This window comes from Sceloporus undulatus, chromosome 2, assembly GCF_019175285.1.
Source record: "Sceloporus undulatus isolate JIND9_A2432 ecotype Alabama chromosome 2, SceUnd_v1.1, whole genome shotgun sequence".
Classification (NCBI taxonomy): Eukaryota; Metazoa; Chordata; class Lepidosauria; order Squamata; family Phrynosomatidae; genus Sceloporus; species Sceloporus undulatus.
Window position 1 is genome coordinate 122861804 of NC_056523.1, and position 25686 is coordinate 122887489.

The window sequence follows — 25686 nt, forward strand, 5'->3', positions numbered from 1 at the left end:
TCTTAACCTTCTCTTCTCCAGAATATAGTATTATATTTAATTGTTTTTGTAGGATGCACCCCATCAGCGGGTTCATTTTGTCTGTTTTAACTGACTGTGTTAAATTTACAGCACTATATATAAATAAAGCTTAATAATAATAATGATGATGATAATAATGATAATAACTGTGCCTGCCTCTGAGCATGTTCAGAATGCACCCATAATCCCCGAGCAGGAATACATATAGACTTCCCTAAACACTACTACTACTGCTGCTGCTGCTGCTGCTGCTACTGTTGTTGTTGTCATCATCCTCATGATCACCCCCTGCTCCCAGCCCACAGCTGTCCACAGTCATAACACTCGGAGGGCTCTGCCGCCTTCCTAGAGCGTCCCCGGTGCTTCTGGTGCTGCGGCCTACTTCCGCCCGGCTTACAATGGCGGAGGGCGCAGCGTCAGGGAGGGCGCGCGAGGGGGCGTGGCAAGGCGCTGGCGACGGCCGCCGGCGGAGACGCCTCAGCTGCTTCCGAAGACTGTGTGGTGGCGTCGAGGCCGCCGCCGCCATGGGCGAGAGGGGCCCGCGCGAGCGATGCGGGGCGCTCCTCACTTGGGTAAGACACGGGCGGGCGGGCGTTTTCTCCTGACGTCACTCAGAGGAGGAGCCGCCCTGTACAGGTGGCGCCTCCGCCTCTGGACTGGCTGCCCTTGTTGCCCTTCGCCTCCGTAGGCACTGAGCCTCGGCTGAGGGGCGAGGCAAGAGAGACCCAGGAGGCCCTTGTGGGCACCGCCGTTCCCTGCTCTGGGTGTCCAGGGCCCTCGCCCAACGCTCTGCACCACCGCGCTGGCTAGTCTCTCGCACAGTGGTCCTCAACCTGTGGGCCTCCATCTTGGACTTCAATTCCCAGAAGCCCCAGGCAGTGTGCTCATTGTTCAGGAATTCTGGGAGTTGAAGTCTCGAAAGATCTAGAGGACCAAAGGTTGGGAAGCACTGCTGTAATACAGGTCTATTTACTTATTTACTGGCCCTGTTGTTGTGCGCCTTTAAGACTTTTCTGACTTATGGCGACCCTGTCATAGGGCTTTCTTGGCCAAGTTTCCTTTACAGAGGGTTTGCCACCATTGCCATCCTCTGAGGCTGAGAGAGCATGACTTGCCCATTAGTTAAGGTCACCCAGTGGCATTCCTGGCTGAGCCAGGATTCGAACCCCGGTCTCTCCAGAGTCATAGTCCAACGCTCCAACCACTACAACACACTGGCTCTCCAGTACAGATATCTTTGTTTGTTTGTTGACCCTGTAGTTGTTGTGTACTTTCAAGTCGTTGCCCACTTATAGCGACCCTGATATAGGGTTTTCCTGCCAAGTTTCCTTCAGAGGGGATTTGCTCTTGCCTTTCTCTGAGGCTGGGAGAGTGTGACTTGATCAAGGCCCCCCCGGTGGGTTTCCATGGCTGAGCCAGGATTCGAACCCTGGTTTCCGGAGTCATATAGTCCGACACTCAAACCGCTAGGTCATACTGGCTGTCTAATTGCCTTATATCCCACCTTCCTAGCAGCCACTGTGGTGTGGTGGTTTGAGTGTTGGATATGGACAATGGGAGACCAGGGTTCAAACTCAGCCATGGAAATCTACTGAGCAACCATGACCAAGTCACACTCTCTCAGCCTCAGAGGAAGACAAAGGCAGATCCCCTCTGAAATCCCCTTGCCGACAGGAGTTGCAGGGAGGTGACACCTTCAGTGGTCCCCTTTCAAACCTGATTTAAAATCAGATTACAGTTCAGGGCCTTTGGGAGGAAGAGGCTGTAAATGTAAGTGTTCCCTACCCATAACGTAATAATGTATTACGTTTCAATTCATGTTGTCGTTGTTTGTCTTCAAATCGTTTCACTGGGTTTTCTTGGTAAGTTTCTCCAGAGGAGACTTGTCCTTGCCTTCCTCTGAGGCTGAGAAAGTGTGACTTGCCCAAGGTCGAGCCGGGACTTAAACCATGGTCTCTCCAGAGTCCTAATCCAAAGCTTAAACCACTACATTAGGCTGGCTCTCCCATGTATGTATATTTGTTCATTGACCTTATATCCTACCTTTCTAGGAGCCAGCGTGGCGTGATGTTTTGAGTGTTGAACCTGGACTCTGGGTGACCAGGATTCAAATCCTTGCTTAGTCATGGAAACCCACTAGGTGACCTTGGACAAGCCACAGTCTCTCAGCCTCAGAGGATGGTAATGACAAACATATTACAAACAATTCTTGCCAAGAAAACTCCATGATAGGGTCACCATAAGTCAGAAATTACTTGAAGGCACATAACAACAATCTTGTCTCTCTCCCTAAATGGAATCCAAGGCAGCAGAGTATATTACAGAGTATACATCTCTATAGTATTGGACTAGGACTCTGGAGACCAGGGTTTGAATCCTGGCTTGACCATGGAAACCCACTGGGTGACCTTGGGCAAGTCACACTCTCTCAGGGGAAGGCAGTGGCAAACCTCCTCTGAACAAATCTTGCCAAGAAATGGGCTTAGGGTTGCCACAAGTCAGAAGACACACAAAACAGCAACAACAAATACATCTCTATAGAGAGAAAGTGTATATGTATATTCTTTCTTTTTCTTACAAACATAAAATATATTGTAATAATCTTCCATGATACCTTTAAAAATGTAATGTATATACTCATGTATAAGTCTAAAAATTTTAATCAAAAAATTGACCCCAGAAACCTGAGTCGACTTATCCGTGGGTCAATGTAAGTACTGTATTTTAATTCTTATTTTAAAAAGGAACCATCTCCTGGTGAAAGGCAAGAGTGTAATCTTCCTGGAAGCACTGACCTCCCACTCTGTATTCTCTCATCTGTCCAGCCTTTAGTATAAGCACAAACATGCCTTCTGGAATTGTTGAAGTTGTTTGGTATTGTTTTCCTTTCCTTCGTTCGCTAGTTCCTTGGTTCATATCCCTAAGTTTTACCCCCAACTTATCCACGGTTTATTTCGAAAACTATAATTTTGGCCCCAAAACCTGCTCTCAACTTATACATGAAGTCGACTTATAATTGAGTATATACAGGTAAATAGCCCTCTCCCCGCCCCGCACACTCAGATCTAGTAGGCAGCAGTTATTAAGAGTTCCAGAGGTTAGATTGCAGAATACCACCAGAAGGGCCTTTTCGACCTCGGCCCCCATCCTCTGGAACACACTGCCTACTGAGCTCCGTTCAGCAACCTCCCTGGCCCAATTTAAAAAGGAGCTAAAGACGTTTCTGTTCAGGCAGACTTATTCTTAAGCCTCTGCTTGAGAGCCCCTTTGTGAAGACCCCCCCCCCCCTTGCGAAGACCTTGTGAGTTCCCCTCTGTTAGTTCCCCTGTTAGCCATTGATGAGACATCTAGGGCTGGCACAGTTTATGTAATTGTAATTGTATTAATGGTTTTAATAGTGTTGATTGTACTGTTGTTTTAATTATAATTGTATGGATATATGTTGTGAACCGCCCTGATGCTTGCGAAGGGCGGTATACAAATAAAGTTTATTTATTTATTTATTCATTCATTCATACACATACACAAAGACACACACAGGAGCCTCTTAAACTTGTCATAGTTTAGGGTCTTAGCCTGTCCTTAATGTGACTCACTGTCTATATCTGTTACTAGTGTCCCCTCACAAGGCACAATGATTGTGGTCTCTCTCACCCCCTTTAGCTGTGCCCCGGCATTTCTTTCACAAAAGACCTGAACCCTCTCTTGTCATTGCCCTCCTCCTCGTCGCTGTGACCCTGGGCTGCACATCCACTCCCAAAGCCTCTTAAAGGTCTCCCGGAAGCTACATGCCTGCGTTGAAACGTCAGGATATTTTTGTAAGGCTCCACTTGGCACATCGTGACTTTGCATTTATATTGCTTTCCCTACCTCTATGGATGATCTTTGTTTCCTCCCACGCCTGCCCACCTTCCCACCTTAAATGAGCTGAATTCTTTCAGGGAGGGGAGCTTCTCTCCTGTTTGGCAAAGCGAGGGGGTTGTCTGGCAGTTTGGAGGGGCCGATGAATGAGGATGCCATAGACTGACAAGTGAACTTGAAGGCACATACAAACATACTGTGGAAGAGCATAGTTGTTTTATGTATCCAGTAATGTAATTAATTAAAATCAAACTATGAATTATGTTTGAAAGTTGCCTGTGAAAGGGGATGACTTATTTTTAATGAATGTGGCGGTCTTAAGTTGGGAAAAAGTTAGGACATGTTAATGTTGAAATTCCCCTGAATTATGCTAGGTTATTAGATTAATTAATCAAATGTGCCAGCGCTAAATAGCCAATAAATTTTAAACTGCATGGTATGTTCTTCACCCAAAGCCTTTTTTTCTTGTATATTTGCAAAATTACTTCTTGCTATTGTTGAATAGCTTAGAACTTGGATTTACAAGTAGTAAAGGCAGCTTGAAAGTAGGGTGGTATTCTTTTCATTGTGTGTTCTACACTGGACACTGCTTAAAGAAACCTTATCTGTGCTGGGAAACTTAATTTTGAGGCCCTTAATGCTGGGGCTGTTTTCTAAGATCAGTCAGCTAGTTTACTAAGATCGATAAGGTAAAGAAAATGTGAGGGTAGTGAGATAATAATATAGAGGGGGAAAGCAGGGCCTTTGGGAGGAAGAGGCTGTAAATGTAAGAGAAGGGCTTGGGGTGGAACAAGTGAGAAATAGGATTTTCATTGTTAGCATACTTACTACTCTAGAATATAAGTGTTCCCCTATATTATGTTCTGATTTAAACATCATGGAATTGTATATTTGGGCCTTGAATTGTGCACCAGTGTTAATTCTGTGGTTATATCTCCTTTGGGGCAGGGGGTAGAAAAATTCTTACAGTTGTTTCCATCCCTCCAAAACTCAAAATAGGGACAAAGGGGTTATAGAGTAAAATAATGGATTATATTTTTTATCATCTTTGTTCTGGAATTAATGTATTTGTCAAGAACTCTCCCCCTTCCAATATAAATGTGTCTGTTTTTTAGCTTGTTAATAATTACATTAATATCTTAATCCTTTTCCATTAACTTTCTCAGTCTATGAATTTATTGTTGTCTGAATGTTTTGACATTCTAATGCTAAGAGATGGGAAAGTTCGTTTTGGGGGATTTTTGGCATCAGGTACCAAAGTAATTTGGCTGTGTTTGGGTACTATGCACTTTGCTATGCTGGGTGTCTTCTTATTTCTTGACTGCAATCTCCGTTCTGATTAATGTTTGATCCAAGGTATGAGAAATCTTAACTATTTTGATTTCCTCATTATCTAGGTTGAATTTATGTAGATCCTCAATGGTCATTATTTTTGTTTTCTTTATGTTCAGCAGTAGGCCTGCCTTTGCATTTTCTTTGTTGACTTTCCTTAGTAATTGTTCCAAGTCTGTGATGTTTTCCACTAGTATGTGGCATAGTGTCATCAACATATCTTAGATTGTTGATGTTCCTTCCTCCTATCTTGATTCCCTCCTTCTTCTGAGTCTAAAACTGCTCTTTGTATGAAATTTTCTTGATGCAAGTTGAAGAAGTAGGGTGATAGAATGCAGCCTTACCCTGGCCTCTTTGCCTATTGTGAACCATTCTGTTCTTCATATTCTGTTCTAACAGTAGCCTCTTAGGACAAGAGGCAGATTTCTCACCAGGACTATCAGATGTAGTGCTACTCCCATGTCATTAAGAGCATTCCATAGCTTTTTGTAATCTATGCAGTCAAAGGCTTTGCTACATTCTATGAAGCACATGCTAATTTTCTTCTGGAATTCCTTGGTATGCTCCATTAGCCATCATATGTTTGCAATGTGGTCCCTAGTGCCTCTTTCTTTTCTGAAGCCTGCTTACACCTCTGACATGTTTCTCTCTTGCAGAAATTTGAGCATATTATTGCTTGTGTGCAATGCTATGGTCCTGTATTTGCTGCAGTCTTTTATGTCTCCTTTTTGTTGTTTTGGGATGTATATTGATCCTTTACCATCTGTTGTCCACCGTTTTGTTTTTCATATTGGTATAGTTTTATTATCTCTAGAGTTGATTCTTTCTCTGTGGCTTGTAGCAATTCTATTGGAATATCATCTGCTCCTGGTGATTTTTTTTCTTCCCAGTGTCCCCTATTGCAGCTTCCACCTTGCTCTTTAGGGTTTGCTGTTCATCTTTGTATAGTTGTATGATCCCTGGTGGCACAGTGGTAAAATGCCTGTATTGCAGCCCCTCACTCACAAACCATAAGGTTGTGAGTTCAGTACTAGCCAAGGGCTCAGGCATGAATACTTCAAGGTCGCTAAAATGGGTACCCAGCTTGTTAGGGGCAATTGGCTTACAGTTGTAAACCACTTAGAGGCTGCTTAGGCGGTATGAAGCAGTATATGAATGACACTGCTATTGCTATTCTTCATTCCATCTGTTGTACATTTTTCTTCTCTTTTATAAAGCTCTTCTGAGTATTGCTTGTGTGTGTGTGTGTGTGTGTGTGTGTGTGTAAAGTACTTAGCATTTTTTGTGGGGTTTTCAGACTATCTACTTATCATTTATTGGTGTGTGTAAACTGCTTACCATTTTATGGATGAGGAAAAACAGACTAAAACTGAATCCGGACAAAACGGAGGTGCTCACAGTAGGGGACCCTAATCCAGGTATTGAGAAACACCAACTGGTCCTAGACAGGGTCACACTCCCCTTAAAGGACTGTGTCCGCAATCTGAGGGTGCTCCTAGACTCATCGCTCCAGATGACAAATCAGGTAAATGTGATGGTCAAGAGCACTGGTTATCAGCTTCGACTGATATGCCAGCTGCGTCCTTTTCTGGAACCAGGGGACCTGGAAACTGTGGTACACGCTCTGGTAACCTCACGACTCAACTTCTGCAATGCATTCTACATGGGGCTGCCCTTGTGCCAAGTCCAGAAACTCCATTTAGTTCAGAATATAGCAGCCAGGCTAGTCACTGGAAGACCCAGAAGTGACCATATTACACATGACTGAAATTGCTTCACTGGCTGCCTGTTTGTTTCCGGGTGAAATACAAGGTATTGGTTATGAGCTTTAAAGCCCTACATGGCTTGGGTCCAACCTATTCCTTCTGTACAATCCACCCTGTGCACTTAGGTCTTCTGGGAGGAACTTGTTGCAACGTATAAAGACCAGATTGACTGCAACCCCACAGAAGACCTTCTCCTCCACCACTCCCAGATTATGGAATGGCCTGCCGGAAGAGATCTCTAATATTGCCAACTTAGGTACAAAACACACTGTGGAAATAACCCACTTTGAGACCGCTTTAACTGCTCTGGCTCAATGATAGGGAATCCTGGGAACTGTAGTTTTGTGAGACATTGAGCCTTCTCTGTCAGAAAGAGCTCTGAGGCTACAATAAACTACAACTCCCAGGGTTCCCTAGCACTTACCAGGGCACTTAAAGCAATCTCACACTAGATTGTTTCTGCAATGTGTTTTGGACCTTAGACAGCTTCAAAAAGACTATCAAGACGGATCTCTTCCGGCAGGCCTTTCCTGAACAGTAAACTCAGCCGCACACTGAAGAGGAGGGAGGAGGAGGAGGAGGAAGAGGAGCAGGAGGAGGAGAAGGATGGTGATGGTGATATTGATATGAGCCAGCTTCCGAGGCACGACCAATGTAAGTTGCTGTGATTTTTACAAACTCATGCGCAGTGAAGAAAAACCACAGTCCCTTGACCAAGTACACACTTCTGAGAAGTACATTTGAACCCGAGGGCAAATCACTTCTTGTGAGACCACCTTGACATGTTAAATATGCATAGCCATGTGAACCCATGTTCAGTGCGAAACCCAAAGAGTTTGGTTATGCAATAAGCCTCTGAAATATGCAAGAGATTGCCATGTTAAGTAAAGCCATGTTCAATGCTGAAATGTGCTGTTTGGAATGAATGGGGGGAGGGGGGGTTGGCCAGAAAGGGAAGTCGATTTCTGCCATCTGTCTAGGAATAATGGCCAAATTTCCTCCATTTTGATCATGCCTAAGAAAGATGCATTTCTATTAACATTTTTTAAAAATCATGAAATTTTTTGGCATGTCCTCCATTTTTAAAAAATGTGGTCCTATATTATTTAATTAATTAATTATTCATCTCCCCCCCGCCCCCCCCTCCCCCGTTGTGTGAGGGACACCAACCCAGTCCCCGTCTCAAAAAGGTTGCTTACCCCTGGTTTAACTGTTTAATACTTATTTTAGGGGCGGGAGGAAAACGGGAATGTTGGGGTTTTGTATGAAGTTTTAATCTGTAAACAGCCCCAATTGTCTTGGGCAGAGGGGCAGGGTATAAATAAAGTTTTGTTTTTTTTATTAAGTTTTATTATTCAAATGCCTTCATTTGATGAGTATTTCCTCTAATGTTTTTGCCTCTGTGCTTCAGGCATGTATGACAGGGTGTCCAAATGCCCTAACCAGAAAGGAATGTGATTCAAGAAAAATGTAGAATATTTAAAAAAAAGTTAAAACATTCATATAAATATAATTCCATGCTTCTTAGTCATGCTCAAAATGGAAGACATTTTGGAATTCCTCCTGGATGAAGGCTGAAATGTAGGACGTCTCCTGGAAAAGGAGGAAGTCAGGTCTATCTGATGTGTGATGATAGTGAGGAATTAGTTAAATCTGAAGTGTGGTGTTTGCATATTGTTTTTCCTGCCCTCCAATTGAACAATCTACATCAACTGTGTAGCTTCCAAAGGGTGATTACAAAGCATGATTGTTTGTTAACCTTTTTACCATTAGTAAGTACGTAGTAGTGAGCGAGTTTTGTTCTTCTCATCATATTCTTGGTTTGCCTTTCTCGCTGTCCCACTGTGTACTCAGCAATTTCTGTGCTCAGCCATGGGCAGAAAATACTGATAACCAAGCCACTTCTGAAGGGAATGGGGATATGTCTGTGGGTTATGCCATTTTACTGTAGGCTCCCAGACAGTTCACTTTTGCAATGTTTTCATATATCAAGATCTTTTAACACTGCCCCTAGTCTTAGAGTGACTCTTCAACTCATAGATATGTTTTGGTCACATATTGCAAGCTGAGAGGCCTCCTGACTATGCTTATTTTACTGTCCCGCAGGAGATCAGTGCATTCCCTCCTATAGAAAGAGAAATTAATACCAATGGAGGAAAAGCAAGTGAAGAGTGAATGAGCAAATTCTGTTTTCTAAAGTATATGCTTGGCCTAAGCCAGTGATTTCCAAAATTGGGTCCCCACAGCATGTTGGACTACAGTGTCCATCATTATCATTGACCATTGGGGATGCTAGCTAGGGACAATAAGATCTATAATACAAAAGCATATAGAAACTCAGTTGTTCTTAGTGAAGAACTGAGTATTTTGTTTAAGTGTCTTGCAAGCCATGAGAAAATAAGAAATGGATACCATAACTGTATTGCAAAAGAAAGCCTAGGTCACTTCCTGGGAAGTCTCGTGCAGCACTAAGGAATCAGAAAGTTTGGTTTTCAGGTACATCACTAGGAACCAAAAGGCCTGGTGTTCAAGAGCCAACATCTCCTAGGTATAAAACCTGTGCTCTCTCCCTAGGCATCTTCTTCCTTTAGGAGGATATGACTGTTGATGCTTTTGTGACATAATCAAAGATGCTGTGAACATCTAACTGTGAGCGTGACAGCTGGGTTGCCTCTGCTTAGTGATTCACCCTGTGTATAAGTGCAATACAAGGCATGTGGGAGTACTCGTGTTTTGCTCATTGTGTGTGGATGAGTGGGTGGCACTGTTGTCTTGCTGCAGATTTCACTGTTGACATAGATTTGTATGCTGTATTCACTGGCCTGCAAAGTGAATAGTGCTCTCAGAAGCCTAACTATTGGCATTAGTCACCTATAATTCCACTTGGGATTGCTGCTGTAGAAGGCAGAGATAATGGTCTTATGTGTTGTCAGAATTCTCACACTTGTATAACTGCCTCCATGAGATGGAGGAAAAAGTGTGCAGTTTTTCAGGAATTGTCATTTCTGCCACCAGTCCTGGAAGATTGAAGTTTTGTCCCTCTGTAAGATGTCATGTAGGCCAGAGCTCTGCTTCTGTTTCAGAATGGACCCCTTTTCCTGTGGTGGTGGGAATTCTTGCTCTTTCAGTGCATGGTGTCACCTACTGACTTGACTTGCTTCTTCCAGATGCAAACATTCCATGTTCCATCTCCATGTGCCAAGGAGGAGGATTTGTCCAATGGGGTTACAATTGCCCAGGTGCTGAACAAGATGTGAGTATCCTGGGACTCCAGCTGAAGATGGAGGTCATAGGATCATAAAATCATACACAAGGGCCATCCAGTTCAACCCCCTGCCATGCAGGAAATCACAATCAAAGCATCCCCAACAGATGGCCATCCAGCCTCTGTTTAAAGACATCCAAGGAAGGAGACTCCACCACTCTCCGAGAGAGTGTGTTCCACTGTCAAAACAGCCCTTACTTCTCTTGAAGCTAATTGTGGTAAAATTAGACAAAAATAATAATTGTATCTGTTTCCCATATCTCTTGTCTCTTCTTCACAGTCCTCGTTAACAACTCAGATATATGATAGTTTGTAGCTGGGCTGTTTGATGTAAGGGTAGAAGACAAGGATAAACAACAACTTGACAGAGAAGAGAATGTTTGGCAGTTATCCTTTTTGTTAGATTAGGATCACATGTGTGAAGTCTCAATTTGTGAGGCCCTGGGTGGGCAGAGCAGGCTGCTATGTAACGTGTCACCTTCTGTGGGAGATTTTTGGATTACTCAGTATTCCGGCCTACTTGCCTGTGAAACACACAAGACAACACAATGTTGTATTTTTTTTTTTTTTATTCAGTGACCCCTCCTGGTTCAATGAAACATGGCTGCTGCGAATTAAAGATGACACCGGTGACAATTGGAGGCTGAAGGTATGGCGTGAGATGGGTCAAGTTATATAGGAATCCCACAAACTGTGATGAGATAACATTTCAAAAGTCATTAAACTTTAGGTTGTGAATATTGCATTTTCCAAAAATTAGAGAGTTTATTGAAAGTGTATAATACCACAGATTTTTGGCTTTCCAGGTAAAGAGAGAAGGAAGAAGGATGAGAGTGATGTGGTAACATGGCTGTGCAATATGTCTTTGACTTTAGAGGAAAAAGGAAGACTAGTGGGAGTTGGAGAAAGTAGGAAAATACATAGGTCGAGGCAGGGAGAAGAGGAATTAACAGCTATCCAGGTTCTGCCTGAATGCAGGAGAAGGGAGTGTAATGTTCTGTGCCAGTAGGCACCAGTTAGGAGCTCCCAGACTTGGGTAGGAATGAGACTTCGAGTGAAGGGAATTCTAGGGGAAGCAAGGCATGCACTTATGAAGTGCCAGGGTGGTAGCAGATTTGGCTGGGTAGGGGACTTCAAGGTACAGAAAGGTGGCCTAGTGAGGTCACTTCCAGGTGTACAAGAGAAAAAATTATTGTCTCATTTCTGCTTCACAGAAGGACAGGATGTGCAGAGGTAGTACTACTTGTTCAGACTTTTACTATTTCCTATACAGAGCCTTTTTTCCCTTTGAAGTTTTTGCTAGCCAATTCTGTAGGTATGCAGTGAGGCTTGATGTTAACAGAACAGAGAGGAGGTGTCCCCTTCCTTGGAGGTCTTTAAACAAAGGCTGGGGATGCATTGATTGTGATTTCCTGCATGGCAGGGGGTTGGACTGGATGACCCTTGTGGTCTCTTCCAACTCTATGATTCTATGAGGTTTATTGTATACAATCTCAAGAAATCCTGCATTTACTAAATAGTGGGTGGAGTTGCTCCTTAGTTGATGTCAGTAAAATTTTCAGCAGAATACATTAATTTGATGTGTCCTTGTCACCCATTCCTCCACTTAACTTTCCTTTTCCAGGCAAAACAAAATGGAAAAGTTTTGAACCAAAGTGCTCTTTGAGGTAACATGTGAAATTGTGGCAGGACTTGGTTGTCCTGGAAAGAGGAGAATTGTACAATCTTCAGATTTAGACAGGGTGTCCCTAACTATTGTTAGCTGATTTGGGGGTTTGACTTTGGATCAGCCAATTTGAGAGAAGAATTTAGTGGTAAGGCATCTTCCCCCCACCCTCATATAGGAAACCTGTCCTGTCCTAGTGCTAGGTTCTGCTGCATGATGGAGCATCAGAGCTCATCTGCCATCTGCTTTGAAGCCTGCTGTGGAGGCAGCAAGAGTGGTTCTTGTCTTTCCATTCCAGCATAAGAAATGTTAAACTCTGGCTCAGTGGCTGCATGTCCTGTTGTAAGAGAGAGACCATAATTAGCTGTGGGTGCCAGGACTAGGACTTGGACAGGGTTGTTCATTTATCTGTCTCCTTTCTCCATCTTGTCCCCAGGTGAGCAACCTGAAGAAGGTTCTGCAGAGTGTGGTTGAATACTCCCAAGATGTGAGTACTTTCCTTGGGCAGGATTTTCTGATGTAGAGGAAGAGTGTGTCCTGCATCATTGGCTATGACATAAACTCCCTATAAAAGTTGGCAAACTCAAAGTAGGAATTACAAGAGCACAAGAATGCTAAGGGGAACACAAAAGGCTCACAAAGCTGGATAAACAGGAAAATTCTGAAATTTGTACCTGGCCTTATTAAAGCTAGCACTGAATCTGAAAGGTTCATAGCTTGAGCACATTATTCCTTGCTTCCTACTCATAGTTTTGATAAAATAATTCCGCTTCAAAAAAGTTGAGCATTGTGTTAGTTTTCTGTGAAGATGCTTTCTCCATCTCTTAAACCAGTCAAGAGTTAGGATGGTGTAGTGGAGGGAATAGTAGACTCAGACTAAGGAGACTGATTAAGCTGAAATCTCTGTCTACCCAAAAGCAAGATGGGTAGTGACCTTTGATCAGTTATTTGGTCAACCCCTACTTCATAATGTGTTTGCAAAGATGCCGTGAGGGGTGTGTGTCATGTTGTGACTCCTGAGCATTTTGGAGGAAGGCTAGGATAGAAATGTAATAATAATAATATTACGGTAGATACAAGCTTGCAAATGTCCACTAAAATTACTAGCCTGTTTTTAGTCCCACCTTTCTATATGCACAATGTTTGCCATTTTTTTGCCCTATTGAGACCTGAAAGAAATTCTTGTAGTTTTCAGAAGCTTCTCTATGTGATAACCTGGAGGCAATTTCTGCTTGTCACTATATACAGAGTAAATGGCTTTAATGCAAATCCTAACTAGATACTTAAGCTTTCCAACTCCCATACAGACTATCTTTGTTCTCTCATTTATCATGGCATTGACTTTGCTACCAACAGTTGCTGTGAACTAGAGGTGCAGATGTTAGTGGAAAGAACACTGGGATGTCCTGTATCTACTCTTCGCTTTGCATATTTTGCAGGTTCTAGGCCACCAAGTTCCAGAGCAGCTTCTGCCTGATGTAGCCCTGCTGGGAGAGCTCTCTGACACTGCTGAGCTGGGCAAGTTACTGCAGCTGGTGCTTGGCTGTGCTATCAGTTGTGAGAGGAAGCAAGGTACTATTTCTAAGCAAGTGGCTGGTACAGTCAGAGAATATAACTGTGGAGCCACAGGGAAATATCAAGAGAATGTCTCTGCAGTGAATGGTTTAGTTAATTAGAAGGTGGGGATTAGCTCTAGTTGTGGTGTTGGTATGCTGCTGACAGGAACTTAGCATTGTTGTTTGTTAGTTTTCAGCCTAGGTGACTTCTGCCTCATCTCTCCTTCTGTCTAATTAAAGCTGTTGAGACGAAGGAGCTTTTTTGTGTGTGTGTGTGATGTAATATCTGACATTTTGCCTCCTCCCCAAAAGTCCATCTATCATCTGACCTCTGGTCCCAGTCGTAGAGACTGTGCCCCCCTCCCCCAATCCTCATAACTGCATGAGTCAAATGGAAGGGGAGATGTGAGGAATTGGACAGAGGAAGGAACTAGTCAGTGAGTGTCCGATCTCATATGTTTGCAGATCACATTCAGCAGATCATGACCCTGGAGGAGTCTGTGCAGCACGTTGTTATGACAGCAATACAGGAGGTAAGTATGATTACAAGCAAGAAGCAATTAAGCTCTGGAATTAGATGCTTGGATGGTAGTACCGATTATCCCCAATGTCCTGTCTTGTTTTCCCCACAGCTGGTAGTTTCTGTTCTCCTGTGTTAACTAAATAGTGTCCCTCCTCCATGCTAGCGCTGGGCTTCACTAGGGGTAGATCTCCATGAGGTGTGCTTGTTAGGCTCTTCCCATTTCTGCTTAGAAGGTTATGTGAGGCATCTGTTAGTAGTCAGAAATGAAACCTTTTGTCTCCTGTCTTGCAGTTGTTGACCAAAGACTCATCAGACACACTGAGCTCGGAAACATACGGGAATTTTGATAGTCAGGTACTCATCACTGTACATGGTTTTTTTTTTGGGGGGGGGGGGGGGGGGGGGGGGCAGGTAGGAGGATGCCATAAACATGAATGGTGCAAGTGAACTAGACTGCTGACCTGTACCTTTTTTGGGGAGAGAAGAGGGGGAGGCTAGATAGGCAATGGCAGGCCTTTGCTTACTCAGTGCCTCTGTTCCTCACTGCTGGTTTGTTTTATCTTCTAGTCACGGAAGTACTACTTCCTCAGTGATGACCTAGAGGAAACAGATGACATGCGCCAGCGCTGCCATGATCTAGAACAACAGGTGGGTGCCTTAGGGGAAACATGAGGCCTTAGAGATAACAACCGACTTTTCTTGCTCTTGCCATAGGAAGCAGTTCTTGGTGGGATCTGGTAGTGACAACAAGGCAGCTCTGCAATGCTCAGCCAATGGGGAAAGCTGGGCAGGATGAGGTGTCAGCAGTGGATGGTGGATTTTGGAATTGATTTGCCAGGAAATGTACATCTTTGGCTGGACTTTCGCAAGTGCTTGACAGGACCATTTGCAAACTGGTATTTTGACAAAGTTTTCTGAAGTACTCTTTTTTTTTTTTTTGGGACTATATCTCCCAAAAATTTGCTAGCCACTGTGGGATTTTGGGAGCTGGAGGTCAAGAAAAACAGTTTTTATAAGCTGTGCTGTTTGGGTCATATTTCCCTTCCTTCCCATCCCATCCAATTTTCAGGGTTTGAAAGATCAGCCCTATTCCACTTACAGATGCAACCTTTTCCCTCAAAAGTGCAATTCTTTGAGAATGGTGTGGGCTTGCTGGAAAGCATGGAACCAGCTGGGCTTGGCTGCATTGTTGTGTGGTGTGCAGGGAGTTGCCCCATCCTATGGTATACAAGTGCTCTCCCCTTTATCCCTATTATTTTGAAGAGCATTGGGTGGATAGCAAGTCCCAGCTGCTGGTGTTCTGGGTTTGGTTCTTGCTACTTCAAGCTGATCCTGTGGCCTGGACCTCTCCCTCTGCCTTCTTTTATATTTCTAGTATTGGGAAGAAGACCAGCATCTTGTGGATGGGCTAAACTGAAATACTCCACTGTTCAGCTGTAATAGCTTTGTGACATGCAATACAAAGGAGACTGGGGGTGGGGAGGTATCTGTGGAGGGATATGCTGATTGTTCTCCCTTAAATCCCTCCCCCCTTTACTCCTCCAAGGTGCTAAAGTGCCCCTAGGGATGCAGCCCCCTCCAAAAAAAGGTGAGTGTCCTCACTCTCTCCCCTCCCAGCCCCACCTCATTCCAGCTCTTGCCTGTGATAACAAAGCTGTTCACTAGCAGAGATGCCCCCTGCCTGGTGAGGCTGATCTAACTTCCTTGCATGAGTATGTGCCATGCTGAAAACTTAACAGCTGCTTGAAAGTGCCAGAGGGATTGCTTGCATCAAGCACAGAAGTGTACCTGTTTCTGGTCTGAATTAGGAGGACCTTCTGACTCCTGTACTAATATTGCTGTGAATACATATTTGTCACATACAGAGATTTTTGGATCATTTATGCTTAGGTGACAGCTGAGATGCTGCCTGCCTGCAGGGTTTAACCTTTTCAGGAGCTCAGAACTTTGCAACTGGCAAGTATTTCAGTGTACTAAGGACTTTGCCTCCAAGAAGGGAACACAAGCTTTAGCAAGAATTTGTTTGAACTTCAGAGAGGTTGAGTGCTCTTACCTGTCAGCACTGCCCCTGAAACAATGTATACACACTTGTACCATTCAGATTTTACCTCACAAGAAGTCAACTGGTGCAAGAGTTAAGTCCTGACACGGCTGGTCTGAGTAGCTGTTGTACCTGGGATGGGAGGCCATTTTTGGATGCTGCCTTAAGCGTTGACACAAATGCCTGCTTACCCTACTTTATTACCAACTGCATGACTTCCTTGTTAATTAAAATCTAGTTACTTAGAGTCTAAGGGCATAATGGTCAGAGTAACAATGGGAAACCATTTGTGGTTATATTTATCAGCCTGGATAGAAGACCAGGATTCTCTTCCTTCTGCTTTTAAAGCAAAACAGAGAGATCAGTGGGAAAAGCTTCTGGAGCTCTGTCTCTTACCTCTGCCCCTCTGTTTTCCATTGCACTTGCAGGATGAGGTTAAACCACATAACCTGCTAAACTTTCAGAATACCTAGTAAAATGGCCATTGTACTTAATAGAGCCTAGGCTGGATTTGCAGTAGTTGAATCTCTGTGGTCCAGCTGCCTCCTATAGTGTCTGACTCTTTTTCACTTCCCTATCCTTTTTCAGATCTCTATCCTGGTGGATGAGAAAAATACATTGGTGCTGGAAAACAGGACACTCCGGGAGCAGAAAAGTGCTCTTGAATCAGATGCTGCTGGGCTCACTGGCAAGAAGCTACTTCTGCTTCAGTCTCAGATAGAACAGCTGCAAGAAGATAACTTTCGGTAGGACAGGCGCTCCTGTCTGGGATAGATGCCAAAGGCACTGTTGGGTACAGCATATTTGAATCAAAGGTCTGGCTAACTCACTCTTTCTCTCCAGACTGGAGAATGGCAGAGATGACTTCCGTGTGCGCTGTGAAGATCTAGAGAGGGAGGTGCAAGACTTGCAGCACCGTAATGAGGAGCTGACCAGCCTAGCTGAGGAAGCACAAGCACTCAAAGATGAGATGGATGTGTTGCGGTAAGTGCATCTTGGCTGTAATACTACAAAACATCCCTTTATTTTTATGGTTAAGTAGCTGGATAGCTTAGGAAGTGCCCCATAGTCTAACCTGGACATGCTGGGTGTCAGAGTCTGCATGTGTAAATCTTAGCCCGAGGGCATACTGTGTACTTGCTGCCTTTTTGGTGAAGAGTGGGGGGTGTGTGTGCAGAAGACCTCTTAGCTCTCTTCTTTTTGCAGGATGCTTAGCAATGACATTAACTTCAGTGCTGTGTTAGCTCCTCTTACTCTTCACTAGCAAGGTGACACCTATGTTGGGATGAGGTGGCTGTGGCTGAAAGTTAGGGTTTGGAAGGTGAGGTAGAACAGGTACTTTCATCCCATTTGACAGAGCTTTACAGTGCCTCATCCTGATCCAAAAAATGTTGAGCATTAATGTTACTGGAGCCCTGTTCAAGGTCCAATTTGGCAACCCTGCTCCTCAGCCCAGCATTGGCCTAGCAGGGCTCTGAGTGAGGTCCATAACTAAATCATGTCTTGGCAAGTGCTAGGCTGAAACTAGCAATCAAAAGTTTGCATATTGCTCTGTCTCTTCACAACCATCCTGTTGTCTGGCATCCCATGCCAGCCCATTTTCTCAATAGCTCATCTCTTTGTTAACAAAGCACTAACAAGCATTAACAAGTAAAACTGTTTAAGAAGAAATATTGATCACTTGTGTGTTCATGGAATTTTATCCTATCATTACCATACTTGAATTGCTAGATTAAAGCAGTTGAGTTCTCTAGGAGCTGCTGCTACAGAGGGAAATTCTCAGGAAGAAAAAAACCAAATCTATGTTGACAGTGTATGCCCGTGAACTAGAACATTAATGAATGGTGTCTCTTTCCAAGTTTGAAGCTCTGGAAAGGTGTAGCTCCTCTAGTTGTAGTGCCTGTAATTTGAGACTCCAGGAATGTTGTATAAGAATGTGGATTTTGAGGTGGAATCAAGTTTTTGGTGAATCATTCAAATCATACTATCTTCTGTTGTGATGAAAAATCATCTGCAAAATTTCTAGGCTTCAGTTTTGTTAGAAGAGCCAGGAAATTTGCTGATAGTATCTTCAGTTATTTGAATTATTTGGAACTTTCAGTGATTCTTAGGAGATGGACATCTGTAGAGGAGCAATTCCTGTTGGCAATCGTAGCACACTGTAACTGTAGTCTTTCAATAAAATCAAGGTGTTTAAAAGGAAACACTCCAGCTCAGCCCAGGAATTTGTGATCAGTACCCATGCTAGTAATTTCACACACAAATCCATTCCTGGTTTTTCTTTAAAAACCTCTTTTTGTAGTAGTAGGAAGAGGCCTTCTTAGCTGGACGGTTGGAAGTCTAGAAACACTGGCTGATCTACTGCAAATTGCTCAGACTTTTGTGTAAATCCAGAGCTTGGGATGGTTACTTTTTGAACTACAGTTCCCAGAATCCTGTTTGTTAATTTGCCATCATGGCCACTTATAGTCCTATCTTCTGCTAATGTAGGCATTCCACTTAGGTTACAAATGTAAAATGTATATTGTTCAGTTGCTTTTGGGCTGTTTATAAAATAAATCTCTAGTTACAGGAGCACTCAAGAGGTGGGATCACTGCTGACCTCTATTCTACTCTTCAGTTAGTTCTGTGACAGTGACTCCTAAGTGCAGTGGATGGCTGAATGCCCATTTTGACAAGGGAAAGAGCAGATAACCTCAAGTTTGAGACCTGGAGCACAGGGCGTTTGGATAAAGATGAATGGATTACTTGTTCCTTATCCATATTGTTTCAGTTTTTGGCACACTGTGATCTTGTTGCAGCAAATCTTGTTGCTTCTCACTAGAGCATTTAATTTACTTTGTTAAATTAAAAAATGGAGGAATGAGAGAAGATGAGAGTTGAAGCTGATCTGATGTAGAAAAGTTGCAATATTATTTTTATTCTTCTGCAACTTCTTCACTGCAGCCACTCATCAGACAGAGTGGGGAGGCTGGAGGCAATGGTGGATTCCTACAAGAAGAAGCTGGAAGATCTGGGTGACCTGCGGCGGCAGGTCCGGCTACTTGAGGAACGAAATACTGTTTATATGCAGCGCACTTGTGAGCTGGAGGAGGAGCTGCGACGTGCTAATGCTGTGCGTGCACAGCTGGAAGCACACAAAAGACAGGTGAGCTGAGGGGATGTTCAGACCATGCATGAGAAATTGGAGGTCCATCCAAGTGGATAAGAGCAGGGCAGTTGCAAGAAGACATTATTATAGTCTGATTTGAAGGTGCCCAAAAGACAGGTTAGACTAAAGCATCACTGGGGTAAGGTAATTGGTGGTAGCGTTGGTATCCAGACATAAACTCCAGCTTCAGAGTAGAAAACACAATAATGCAATTGGCCAAAGCTGAACTGGCAGTAGTATCTGTACTCTGGTTTAGTAGACAAAATTGTTGCTTTGAGTAGTCCTTTGGTCAGCCTCATTTTGGCCTAGAGAAATAGCTTGTGGTAAAAGCAGCATACCTAGTGTCAAGAGAAGTATCACTAATAGATGCAGAGCAAGAAGTTAGAGGTGAGGGGAAGAAAATGAGAACAGAGGGAGAGCTAGTAAATCAAAAGTACATCCACAAATGTATTTCATCCTTTCAGGTTCAGGAGCTCCACAGTAAGCATATGGAGGAGTCCTTAAAGTCAGAGAAGTGGCAATTTGAGTTCAAGACTCTCAAGGAGAAGTTTGATGCGTTGATAAAAGAAAAAGAGGTAACGTGGGTCTCATTCTTGGGATGAGTGCCCCCCTTTGGCTTGTGGGATGAAGGTGTAATAACAAGAACAGGGAAATCTAAAAGGAATAGGAGTGAATGAATGAATGAATGTATAGACTTTCTTGCTTGGTATAAAAAAAATAGGATTTCCTTGCCTTGGTTATAAAATTTTTTTTAAATTTATGTGTTATATATTATTATTATTATTCTTTATTTATATAGCACTGTAGATTTACACAGGGCTGTACATACAAACAATAAAATCGATAAAAATGAAACCTGCCAATGGTGTACATTCTACAAAATACATATAAAACAATAGATAATAATACAAGATAGAATTAGATCAAAAATCAGACAGCAAATTAAAAGATCAATATCAAATCAAACTGAGTTCTGTTTTGGCTTAGGAAGCTGTTATTCTGAGGCTTGCCCACCCAAGAGTAGACATTCATGTAAATGAGCTACATGTTGTATGCTTAGTGGGAGAATGTCAAAATTAGCAAGGTTTCCGTTCACTTCTGTTCAACTCGCGTTGCTTTGTCTGGTCCCATGCCCTTATCTCCGTGCTGTTTGGAATATGTTGAATCCCTTCTCAATTGAGAATTTGGGACTCCAGGCTGAAAAAGACTTTCCACCTAGTGTTACAAATTGTGTTTGTGTGTGTTATGTAGGGTTTTTCCCCCAGGCATAAAGCCTGAGTCTTTTCACAGAGGCTGATGGAAGAACGGATGCCTTCGAGAGGCCAATGAAGAACTACGATGTGCTCAGGTGCAGCAGAAATTCCTTAACCAGGCAGGTGAGCTGGGTCAAAATTTCCAGTACTTGCCCTGGTTTTGTTTGTTTGTTTGTTTGTTTGTTATAATGCACCTTGGAGCAGGAGAATGCATGTCCCAGAGAGATTTACTTGATGAACCATAGAAAAGGGAACATTGTATTCATAAGAGATGGTCCTGCTCTGTCTGAAATGTAGACGATAGGAATGCACGTCAGGACCTCCTTGGTTGTGATACATTTAGGGTAGGGTACCATCTCCATGAGAGGTAGCTACCTCTTTTCTGAATCCCTAGATGTCACGTTTAGACATATGTGTTTTTTTTTATCAGAATGCTCCTTGATTCACTTTGGTCTAGTTGATTTGAGTGCTGTGTTATTTTTTGTGATATTCTTGGTGTAATATTTATTATTTATTTATTAGGTTTTATATCCCACCCTTCAGCCCTAATGGCTCTCAGGGCGGCTTACATTTTATTATTATTTTTTAACCAGACAGTTCCCTGTCCGCAGGCTTACAATCTAAAAGACACGATACAAAAGAGAAGGGAATGGTGAGGGGGAGATGATCAGGTCCAGCATTCTTCTCTCCCTCTGAGGCCTGGACCAGCGGAGATGGGACTGGAGGGAGGGCTCTGCTTCTTTCAGGCAAGGCAGTTGGAGCTCGCCTGCCTTCTCTCTCCCTTCAAGATAATAATAATAATAATAATAATAATAATAATAATAATAATAATTTGTTTTATTTATATACCGCTATTCCAAGATCATAGCGGTGAACAGCAAGTAAGCTAATTAGCAAGTAAGCTAATTTGCCCCCAACAGTCTGGGTACTCTTTTAGCGACCTGAAGGATGCAAGCCTGAGTCGAGCTTAGGCCCTTTTGCTGGTCCTTGAACTCGCAACCTTGTGGTTTTGAGTGAATGGCTGCAGTACAGGCATTTAACACACTGCGCCACCAGGGCCCTTGATGGTGGCTGAAGGGAGGGCTCTGTGTTCTTCCAAGCAAGGCAGTTGGAGCTCACCTGCTCCTCTCTCTCCCTTAAGATGGTGGCTGAAGGGAGGGCTCTGGTTTTTCCAGGCAAGGCAGTTGGAGCTCACCTGCTCCTCTCTCTCCCTTTAAGATGGTGGTTGAGAGGGAGGCACTGCTTCTTCCAGGCAAGGCAGTTGGAGCTTGCCTGCCCCTCTCTCTCCCTTCAAGATGGTGGCTGAAGGGAGGCTCTGGTTCTTCCAGGCAAGGCAGTTGGAGCTTGCCTGCCCCTCTCTCTCCCTTCAAGATGGTGGCTGAAGGAGGGCTCTGGTCTGGTTTTTCAAGCAAGGCAGTGGAGCTCGCCTGCTCCTCTCTCTCCCTTTAAGATGGTGGCTGAAGGAGGGCTCTGCTTCTTCCAGGCAAGGCAGTTGGAGCTCGCCTGCCCCTCTCTCTCCGTTCAAGATGGTGGCTGAAGGGAGGGCTCTGCTTCTTCCAGGCAAGGCAGTTGGAGCTCGCCTGCCCCTCTCTCCTCGTTCAGATGGTGGCTGAAGGGAGGGCTCTGGTTCTTCCAGGCAGGCAGTTGGAGCTCGCCTGCCCCTCTCTCCCCTTTAAGATGGTGGCTGAAGGGAGGCTCTGGTTCTTCCAGGCAAGGCAGTTGGAGCTCGCCTGCCCCTCTCTCTCCCTTCAAGATGGTGCTGAAGGGAGGGCTCTGGTTCTTCCAGGCAAGGCAGTTGGAGCTCGCCTGCCCCTCTCCTCTCCCTTTAAGATGGTGGCTGAAGGGAGGGCTCTGTTCTTCCAGGCAAGGCAGTTGGAGCTCGCTTGCTCCTTCTCTCCCTTTAAGATGGTGGCTGAAGGGAGGGCTCTGGTTCTTCCAGGCAAGGCAGTTGGAGCTCGCCTGCCCCTCTCTCTCCCTTTAAGATGGTGGCTGAAGGGAGGGCCTGATTCTTCCAGGCAAGGCGTTGGAGCTCGCCTGCTCCTCTCTCTCCCTTTAAGATGGTGGCTGAAGGGAGGGCTCTGGTTCTTCCAGGCAAGGCAGTTGGAGCTCGCCTGCTCCTCTCTCTCCCTTTAAGATGGTGGCTGAAGGGAGGGCACTGCTTCTTCCAGGCAAGGCAGTTGGAGCTCGCCTGCTCCTCTTCTCCCTTCAAGATGGTGGCTGAAGGGAGGGCTATGGTTCTTCCAGGCAGGCAGTTGGAGCTCGCCTGCCCTCTCTCTCCCTTTAGATGATGGCGTGAAGGGAGGGCTCTGGTTCTTCCAGGCAAGGCAGTTGGAGCTCGCCTGCTCCTCTCTCTCCCTTTAAGATGATGGCTGAAGGGAGGGCTCTGGTTCTTCCAGGCAAGGCATTTGGAGCTCGCCTGCTCCTCTCTCTCCCTTCAAGATGGTGGCTGAGGCAGGGCACTGCTTCTTCCAGCAAGGCAGTTGGAGCTCGCCTGCCCCTCTCTCTCCCTTTGAGATTATTTTGAGCTGTTTTGCTATTTTATTGGACTCCATGTTTTACTTTTAGCTGCACTGAATGTTCCATGCAGAAGGATGCAATAAAAATATGTTTGACAATAAATTCTTATTCGTAGGGGCTCAAAACATGGGCGGCTCAATGCCGCCTCTTTCAGCCCCAGAAGCAGGCCACGCAACCACATGCTGCGGTCATAACCGCTGCCACCTGTGGTGTTATGATCTCCTTGTGTGCAGCACTGCTTGGGTGCTGCCCATGAGGGACGTCATCCTGGCACACCCCGTGTAAACAGATGCACGCCAAGATGGTGCCCTGGCAGAGTAAGAAGGGTTTGGAGTGTGTGAACACTCCCCCTTCTTACCCCTAATACCCCTTCTATAGCTATGGGCAGAGATCTTGAGAACTTCTATGCTTTGTTAAGAGGGTGGAACAGGAGGATTTTAGACTAACAGAATCTAACTGATTAGCATGTGATCTTACTCCAAAAAGGCTTGCCTGTAGCAATACTGGGAAACCTTTGTCCCTCTGGGGGGGCAGCGAAACTCTTGGTCTTTAGAAACAAGGGCGGAGAGAAGGAAGAGAGAGAGAATAAACACGACGAAGAGAAGAAGTAGAGTAAGGAAGAGAAAGAGCAGAAAAATATGAAAATCAGAAGGACGAAAGAAAAGGGGAAGAAGAGAATAGCAGGAAGAAGAAGAAAGAGACGGAGGACAAAGAAAGAGAAGATGTAGAGAGAAGTATAAGAAGAAGGAAAGAGAAGAAAGAGAGAGAGAGAAGAGAAGGCAGAGAAGAAAGAGAAAAAGAAGAGAAGAAAGAGAGAGAAAAAGTCAGCATAAAGAAGAGAGCGAGAAAGAAGAATAGAAGAGGGAGAAAGAAACAAGCAACGAGAAGAAAAAGAAGAAAAGAAGAGAGAAAGAAGAACGAAGAGTAGGAGGTAGATGGGAAAGAGAAGAAGGAGAGAGAAGAGAAATAAGAGAGGGAAAAAGAAAGAGGAAAAAAAAGAAAAGAAGGAAAAAGAGGAGCGTAAGAAAAGGAAGAAAGAGGACAGAGGAGGTAGGGGGAAGGAGAGAAAGATAGGAGAGCAAAAGCAAGAAGAGGAAAGAGTAACGTAAGAAGAACGAGAGAAAAGAAAGAAGGATAAAGAGAAAGAAAGGAGAGAGGTATAGAGTAAGTAGAAGAAAAAATAGTAAAATGAAGAAGAAGAGAGAGCGAAGGAGTGAGAGAAAGAAGAGGAGGAACGAGGGGGGGAAGGAAGGAAGGACGGAACTAGAGAAGTAGAAGCGAGAGTAGGGAGAAGAGAGGAAAGCAAGAAAGGAGACAAGAGTAAGAGAAAAGGATAAGGAGAAAAGAGAGGATAATCGAAATGAGGAAGGACAGAAAAAAGATAGAAAGAAGAAGAAGGAAAGAAGAGAGGGAAGAAAAAGAGGAAAAGAGAGAAAAGAGAGGAGCTAGGCGAAGTGAAAGGAAGAGAGAAAATGGAGGACAGCAAAGAGAGAAGAAGAAGGAAAGGAGAGGGCCCATGAGACGCAAAGGGCGAGGATCAGAGATGACGAGCAGGCAGACAAGGGAAAGAGAAGACGTAGAGAAGCAGAAGAGCAGAGAAAGAAGGACGGAAGAAAGGAAAAAGGACGAGAAAGGAGTGAAAGATGGACGAGAAAATGAGGAAAAGAAGGAAACGAGCGAGCAACGAAAGGAGGAGGTAAATGGAAGTAGCGAGGATAAGAGGGGGCGACCGGAGGGAAGGTGGGCCGGAGAAGGGTTGAAAGGGAGGAAGACGAAAGGAGAATACGAAAAAAAGAAGAGAGTAGAGAAAAGAGAAGAATGAGAGACGGAAAAAAATGAAGAGAGAGGGAAGGAGGAGAACAAGGAAAGAGGAAAGGAGATTGAAAAGAGGAGCAAGAAGGAAATAGAAAAGAGGAAGGGAAGAGAAGGCGGAGAGAGAGAGAGAAAGAGCAAAAGAGTGGGATGGAGTCGAGACAAGAAAGAGGAAGAATGGGAGCAAACGAAAGAGGTAAAGGAAAAGCAGGGACTTAGAATGAGAAGAAAGAGAAGAGTAGAATAAATAAGTGAGAAAGCGAGAAGAGTAATTAAGAATATAAGAAAGGAAATAAATACATAATTTAAATTAGTATATTTAAATATAAATAAGATATATATAATATAAATTATAATAAATTAATAAAATAATAATAATAAAAACAAAAAATAATATAATATATATATTTATAAATATAAAAAATAGAAAATAATAAATAAATATATCATAAATAATATTCTGTCCGGAAGTGACAATCAAAATGATTGGAGATCACAAAGGTGCTCAACTTGACCTACAGCCTATGTGTATCTTCTCTTCCTCTGTTTATCCTTAAATGTTCTTTAACTCATCTAAAGAAGCCCCCTGCATTATGCTGACCATTACTATGTGGTTCCCAGGCTATTGATATAAACCTGAGTTAGCTATCACAGCCTGAATTCTTGCATTGCCTCCTCTCGCCATAGTGGGAGGCAACTAGCATTAAGCATAGCCTTAATATAACATAACGCCACATAATCCACACACCATTGCCCTTCAATTTAAGGTTAGGAGAAGAACTGCTAGACTTGACTGGGCTATGTGACTTGGGAAAGTTTCCTAATCTCTTCTTAGAGGGTGCACTTCTAGAAGCAGTATTTTGGGTCACGTCCTTCTGTCTACAGTCACATTTGCCATCTTTGAGCACAGAAAGCCAGGAAA

At 43.9% G+C, this 25686-nt stretch overlaps 1 protein-coding gene across 1 annotated transcript in view; it reads left to right on the top strand.

The window, feature by feature from the left end:
- Positions 1–439: 439 nt before the first annotated feature.
- Positions 440–25686, top strand: part of HOOK2 (hook microtubule tethering protein 2) — a 40953-nt gene continuing 15706 nt past the window's right edge. Inside the window, 14 exon segments of the mRNA XM_042451493.1 lie at positions 440–593; positions 10148–10233; positions 10822–10894; positions 12348–12398; positions 13351–13483; positions 13933–14000; positions 14282–14344; positions 14558–14638; positions 16620–16777; positions 16875–17015; positions 18978–19179; positions 19647–19757; positions 20473–20489; positions 20491–20558. Coding sequence (XP_042307427.1) covers positions 546–593; positions 10148–10233; positions 10822–10894; positions 12348–12398; positions 13351–13483; positions 13933–14000; positions 14282–14344; positions 14558–14638; positions 16620–16777; positions 16875–17015; positions 18978–19179; positions 19647–19757; positions 20473–20489; positions 20491–20558 — 1300 coding nt within the window. The 5' untranslated portion in view covers positions 440–545.